The 7,629-nt window shown below is 31.6% G+C and overlaps 2 protein-coding genes across 2 annotated transcripts in view; both read left to right on the top strand.

Annotated features, from left to right (window-relative positions):
• The window catches only part of LOC106458316 (latrophilin Cirl-like), a gene marked incomplete at its 5' end in the record, with an annotated part of 70,696 nt that overhangs the window by 61,142 nt on the left and 1,925 nt on the right, over positions 1-7,629 (top strand). The gene's annotated exons all lie outside the window — the stretch shown is intronic.
• LOC111085524 lies at positions 778-4,478 on the top strand. The gene is made up of 2 exons (XM_022384493.1): positions 778-907; positions 2,572-4,478. Exons 1-2 carry the CDS (start codon positions 865-867, stop codon positions 3,399-3,401), a joined length of 873 nt encoding a protein of 290 aa, XP_022240201.1. The 5' UTR covers positions 778-864; the 3' UTR covers positions 3,402-4,478.

The following is a 7,629-nucleotide window of genomic DNA, read 5'->3' as shown; positions in this document are numbered from 1 at the left end:
TTATTTCATCACATTTTGTCAGAAAAACATTTGTGATTGCTGAGTGAGGAAAATAAAAAAAAAGAATAAAGGTGTGTTTATAATAAAAGTGCGAAATATCGTAGTTCAGAAGTTGTCAAAAATATTTTAATGAACCGTTTCTACAACTTACGACTGGCTTTAAAGCTGTAAAAGTATTTTTATGGTTTCACTCGCTACAAAGTTTGATTAAGTTACAATAATTTTAAAGGCCTTTCCATGGTATTAAATGGTGACTTTTAACATAATTTATATATATATATATATTCCCTGCTAAAAAGTACCATATATATATATCAAAAATTGTGGAAGGCTTTAATTGCCTCCTATACATTTAGCACTAACCTATGGAAATCTAAAATATGAATAAAAGGATACGCTATTTGGAACTCGGTAGTGCTTTGAATATACATGTATATATAATTTCAGTAACGTTAGTTGTAGTTTTTGCTTTTCTTTAAAAATATTTCGCAAAATATAGCGCAAAACAGGTAAACAGATAAATTACATAGAATGTTGTCAGTCTTCGAAATACACATATTCCGTATATTTCCCCAGCTTCTGGTAGTTATGGTTATGTTGTAAAAGGTCTTATTGAAGGAAAAACAACTCTGATGTAATTCAATGTAATCTAAAGTGTCTTAGAAAAAAACACAGCGTCTACATTCAAAGAGAAGCTTTCTCTTAACAACAGAAAATGCTTATGACATATACAAAGTTCCAGGGAATCCTTGAAGTCATCTTTAAGCTGGTTAGTTTGCTTATTAGGTGAGTATTTAAACTAATAAAATCTGAACTAATTTGTAGTTACCACGCCCGTCTTGGAGATTATTGAAGGACCATCAAATGTGGGATACCAGGTCAGCCATCTTGAATTCTATCACACCAGGTGAGTAGGGTAGCTTGCAATGTAGTTACTTTTATCGCTTCGTGCTGAAACTAAACTCTGAAATGTTTTCTTAAGTCAACTGTACTTTTTATTGAGGCAATATGTATTTCTCAGCTATGGTCTGATCAATTTGTCATATTAGATATGTGAGTCACATTATATATTTTACAGTTATACCAGATTATTGTTAGTCAGCGTCAAGCACACAAGTTAAACCTGATTTTTTCATGTTAACTTATACTGTCGTTAAGAACCACCAACAATGTTAGGCATATTTGAAGAATCGAGAAGATTTCAGATTAATTTCAGTTAATATTAAATATATAGTACAATCTTTAATAATCCGAGATCGAACCCGGTATTTATTGCACGTCATCCGAGCACTATGTCTCATAAGCTATAGTTAGGGTTATCAGTTACTAGCTTATACTAGTTAGGGTTATCAGTTACTAGTTACTTATGCCAGACGTAAAAATTTAGTCTTCATCTTTTACTTAGGTTTTACTTGAGATAAATGTATGTTAATGTGCTTTTAGATAAATCCATCTTTAAAGTTTAGTTTGATTTTTCTTTATTCTTAAAATTTACATTAAATGCTGATTGAGCATTTACTCGGTTGTTACGCTTCCTTTTAACAGACGAAATATTTATATCTAGATATAAATTCTTTTAGAGATAAAACTTATTTAGTTGTTTTATTTTTAGCCTCCCTCCTCTGGATCAACTATAAGTTTGTGGGCTTATAGTGCTGATAATTAAGTTTCGATATATATCCCGTTATACGGCTTTGCGCTTAAAAACAAACAAACAAACAAACTTATCGCTAGTTGTGGGTTAATCTTGTCAATTAGATTCATGTTAAAGGGTAAAGTTCAGGAAATATCTAAAGCTTAGATAAAAAACGAAAAGTAATATATAGTGTCCTTAGTTATGTTTTGTGAAAGGTTAAAAGTATGATAGTCTTAAAGTTATCTCTCGTTTAAAGATTAGTGCTGAGTGGGCGTTTTATTATTTGGTCTTATTAAAAAAATAGATAATTACACTTTTACAAGTTAACGTTGAATCAGCCGTCATGAATTTCTACCTATGTTAAACCTAGATTAAACTAGTACATTATCTTTGCTTAAGCTAAAGGTTAAAACTGAATTAGCAATTTACAGTTAAGCTTCTGTTGAAGAGTAAACTTGAATTAGTACCTATAGTTTAGGGTTATGTCAAAGACTAAATTGGTTTCTTTATAGTTTAGCCTTTTTTTAAAGGGTTAAGCCTGAGTTATTGGTTTATAAATAGATTTTAGTTGAAAAGCTGAAGATTATATGAAGGGTTTTTGCTTTCTAAGTAGGTTTTAATTTGAATGTTAAAGTTGAATTAATACTTTATAGCTTCATCTTATGATAAAGGTTAAAACTGGGTTGATATATTATAGTTTAGATTTATCTTAAATGATAAAAATGAATCAGTACTTTTCAGTTATTCCTTTCTGTAAAAGATGATTTAGTGACTTACATTTAAGTATTATTATAAGAGTTACAGTATAGCTTTATAAGTAGATCTTGTTTTAGAAGTTAGAACTAGGCTAGGGTCTTGTGTTAATGCTTTTGTTAAGACTTAAAATTATATTTGCTGTATTCATGTCATTTGAACCCTGTTCTTGCGTATTTCAGATCTCCCATTTATTCCCATGGTGGGTTTGCAAACTGATGATCTTTGTCTGAGAAACTGGCTCTCGGCTTCTTCCTACAAAACAATGAACCAGGGTGAAACAGGTGTTCTTGTTGTAGATAGGGCTACGTTTATAGGTGATTCCTCATCGGTTGGTAATTCCCAATTCTGGGAAAACCCTCAAAAAGAAATAAATACAACTGTAAATCGACTCCAGCAGAGAGAGATTTATTCTCCCCACTCATGCGCCACGTGTCCATCACGCATAGATCATGTTTACGATACCGTGGCAACAGATTCTTTAACAAGACATAATAATCCACTAGCAGGACGAAATAACGCCGAAGAATTCTCACAACCTGAAAACAGACCAATAAAAAAGATTCATAAAATTGAATCAGTATCCAAATGCTGCGATCATGCCTTTGAAAGCTCCACCATGTTTCCTTCTCTAGGCTCTCGTCGTACACAACACCTCGCACCGTTATTTCCAGAAGGCTATTTACACTCCCAAATGGCTTATAGTGGAATAAGTAGTCCTATGGACTCGGACTTGTCTGACAGTAGCCTAGAGCACGAGCGGTATGAAATATCGTCCTCTGTTAGCCCTGACCTTGTTAGCACGTCCAGTGTTGATGTAGAACCCGATAGCCAAGCGCTACAGAGCCTGCCTAACTTGCACACTTGGGAAGGCAGGTCAGCTCCAACATTTTCTCACGTGCTCAAGTATCCCAGTGACAATACTGTTTTGAATTCTGGTCATGGGGAGGACACACGAAAGGGTCGAGAGTCCTATCGTCCAACTGAAGATAAACGTGATCATGAAAGATGATAGGTACTTTTTGTAATAGCTGAACGTGAAAGCTGTGCACAAGGAAGCTAAAACCATTCGTTTGTGGCTAGTCAGTATTTTGTGTAGTGTCTTACTACTGTATAATATGTAGTATGGTGATATTCTCGTTCTCAAGGTGCTTGGTAAGGTGATCTTGTTTACTTCGTGTAAATAACGATGTTCATTTCAGTGGCAAAGTAAGTTTGTGCTATTTCTTAGACTTTGTGTTTTAGTGATTGAAAGAGACATTTTTCCCCATTTTTAAACCGAGTTTTTTTATATATGTTGTGAACTTTACACCTGAACTTTGTCGTTTGCACCGCTTATGTGTTTCCGTTTATTTTTTATAGTATTAAATATCTTGGAAATAACATTTAAATATCTTTCGCAAAAGTGGATAAACCTTACAGTTATGATTAAATAAAAATATATATTATGAAAAAAAGAACAAGAAAGCAAATATGACATCCAAGCATTATCCATCTTGACCTGAAACATTAACTGAGTTTTGTTGTGCAGTACTACAGGCGATTGTTTTGGATTTTAGCCTTTCAAATATTAACTATGGACTAGATATTCTGAAGAGTTAGATAAAATACTTAATTATAATACGAAATAGTTTGAAATAATCTTGATGAGTATGCAAACAAGCTAATCGCTCAGTTATTGTGAAACGTTTTTCGACAGATATAAAATAGACAAACTAAAATTTATTAGGAAAGGTAATAGCTTAAACTGTTTTTTATCACTATTTTTCCACACTAAATACTACAAAAAATGATATGTATATGTATATAGGCTTCCAAAAGTTTTTACACTGAGCGAGACCTTTAGTGGTCAAAAGGAACTAACAATATTCGAAATATTCGACGAGATTCATACTAGACGTCATAAGAATGAATAACAAATTTATATATCATTCATCTAAAGCACTTAAATAAAGTATTATAGTGTAAACAAATGATTAAAGGGATTATACAACCACAAGCTCGCGTTTACAGCAGAACTCATATATTTGAAATATTAAATGCATAATGAAAAAAAATTGTAGAAAGATGAAAGAGTTACGTTTTAGTAAGAAATAATAAATTTGTGTATAATAACGTTCTCGTGTCTGTGATTAGAACTTTATGTTAGCAGTAAAAAGTGGACTTTCTGCGTGGTGGTTATATCGGAGATACCAGAATAGCTTAATGCCAATCTGGACCATGCGTGCTTCAATTTACCAATCAAAACTGATACATCATCGAGACAAGATTATTTTAATTACGATCGTTTCACGTTTTGAAGAATAAAAGACACCCAATGTTTTCATAGCACCACATCTTTCTAAACTGATGGCCTTAAATGGAATATTACAGCGCATGACGATTGAAACGAAATTGACGTAAGAGGTAAAAATTTTTTCCGTTTACGCGTAAAAATACTCTAAATCACATGTGCGTACAGTAGAATGGTATAATTTCTAAGTGCAAATGAAGTATGAACACATCAATTTTCTGTATAGTTTAAGAACATCTATAATAACGTTTTCTGGTTATTAAAGCTAGAATGCTGGAACAGTTCCAATAATTATTCTTACAAGATATGACGTTTTTTGATCACGTGTCTGACGTAACAATCTCTTTGAACATGCAATGCCTATGTTTTGTTTGTTATTTCTTTAACACTTCAGACAAGATTTTATCGCTTGTAGAGAGTAAAAGTTTTGTTCTCACAACGTTTCATCAGGTGTTATACACACCTCAGTTCCCATATCTCACTTGATGGTGCCAGGTAAACCTGGTGAAACGTTGTGACAAAATAAACAAGTGATGAAACTTTGTATAATGGACGGCAACTGCCAGTTGTAGAGACACAAGTGTAGAGGACGGCATTTCAAAAATCTTCCGCCTTACATCTTCAGGTTTTACACTGTATAACCGATAGACCTTGTAGAATACGTTATTGTTCGAAGTTATTCAAAAGGTCATTACTACATTTTTAGAAAAACGCCCTAAATATATATTTTATAGTATCTCTATCCTTAAGATATAAATTTTGCATTTTGATAAAATACCCCCGGTTGAATTTTGTTTAATGTTTTACAATAACTGGTGTTTCTAAGTTAAGATATATTTTCTGTTTATTGAATAACAATTTCTAAACATTGATTCCCTTTTTAATAATTCAGCTAGCAAAAAATATTTAATTAACAATGGAATTGAAAAAATATAAATTTATACTGTTAGTCTATTGTTACTTTGAAGAAAGCATTTTAAGGTTTTTGTTCATGATTAGTCACTAGTAGTTCGGAGTGGTTTTATGTAACTTTGTGATTGAAGTTTCGCTTCAATCATTTCAATAGTATGTAGAAATTATCAAGAAATATTTATGATTAATATATGACCTTCTTTAGGAGTAAAACCCGTTCCTTTACGATATTGGGTTTTAGCCATGGTATACAGTTCTCAGGCGTATATATCTGTTATATTATATAGTTCCTAATATCAGTGTATTAAACGCAGTTTCGTACTGCATGTACTATAATTAACAAGCTTTACGAAAGATGCACAATAACTTTTGGTTGAAAGTGATTGATCTTTTCTGTTTAATTCCAAAATGTTAAAGTGAATTGATTTTGCCGATTCAAATGTTTTTTTCTGCAGTTGCAAAAAAAAAAACATCAAAAACTATTGCTTAGGTAAAATATAAAGAAGTAAAATGTAAACCAACACAGATTACGTATGTAAATCGCTATTGAAATTTGAATTTTTTTTATATCTAATACCTTGAAGAGTATATGGGTGGTTGGGTGGGGGTTACAACCATAAAAAAAAATATGAAAGAAGTCCTCTTAAATCTGAAAATATGCCGAAAGGAATTGCTTCCATTATATAAATAATATATTGAATTCGAAATCTAAAAATAATGATTTTTTCTATACTGTACGTAATATTATGTCTGTCTAGTATACCAATGAACATGTATATAACCTGGCCAAATCAAAGTTTATTCATGGGGCTACGAAGTTACTATAATGCGAAACATTTAACCCATAGTTACGCTTGCTATATATTTTTACTTTTTGTAGACTGTATTCTATCATTTTTTATAGAATAGGTCTAGTTGTATGTTGTTTACTATTAATGTATAAGGCAACTTCTAGTAAAAAAACATAGAATAACAAAATCATGATAACTAAAACGTTAACCCTAAAGCCACGCGAGAAAATTCACGTTTCAGTTTCAAACTAAGAAACTATTTAATCCATGGTTAAGTTATTTCAAATTTATTTCCTTTAGATATTTTCTTCTTTAGAGATCAGCTCTTTGTGTAGTATAATTATCAAGATTTAAAAGTAAATTTTTTCACTAATGTCTTATTCTCTTCGTGCGCAATGGTAATTATGAGTTGGAGATACGTTCATTAAAGTATTTTTGTGAAGAAATAATGTGAAATATTAGTTCTATTTGCAATTTTGAAAATTTTAGTTTAAGAGTGAACAGATGTTCTGTGGTTTACCCTTCCAGAATAAATCTGCAAATTGTTTTTTTTTTTTTAGATAGAGACTTCACGCGGTGAAAGCTATAACCATAAAAATATGATAAATATATTTTCAAACAGTCCATAGTTTTTACAGAAGTATGATGCGATAATTCATAAAGGAACGTAAGTACGAAAACATATGCATATAATGGAGCAGTAATTTATATATTTTTTTCTGCCAAATTAATATTTTAATCTTGTCTAATTTTTATTTCTTCCAAGTAAGCGTGGGTTGACTCTGAAAGCTAAAGAAAGGTTTAGCTGGTAATTCTGTATCCATGGGAATCTAATTTCCCGCTACACATATATATATACAAATTTCGATAGCAAAACTGATTTTTTTATAGTAATTAGTTTATTTATTTTAGTCCTCTTGCTTTCAAAATTAACTGTCATCCATGATTAAAACAAAATGTTTTTAGTTCCTGCATTAAGCACAATTAGGGCTCATGTTCTCCAAATTGATTCTAGTATTGACTTCGTTTAATTACGCCCTCGAAAGCAGTAGTTAATTCACATATCGATTTGATTCTAGTATTGACTTCGTTTAATTACGCCCTCGAAAGCAGTAGTTAATTCACATATCGATTTGATTCTAGTATTGACTTCGTTTAATTACGCCCTCGAAAGCAGTAGTTAATTCACATATCGATTTGATTCTAGTATTGACTTCGTTTAATTACGCCATCGAAAGCAGTGG

Source organism: Limulus polyphemus, unplaced genomic scaffold (assembly GCF_000517525.1).
Source record: "Limulus polyphemus unplaced genomic scaffold, Limulus_polyphemus-2.1.2 Scaffold443, whole genome shotgun sequence".
Lineage (NCBI taxonomy): Eukaryota > Metazoa > Arthropoda > Merostomata > Xiphosura > Limulidae > Limulus > Limulus polyphemus.
This window is presented reverse-complemented; position numbering and strand designations above follow the sequence as displayed.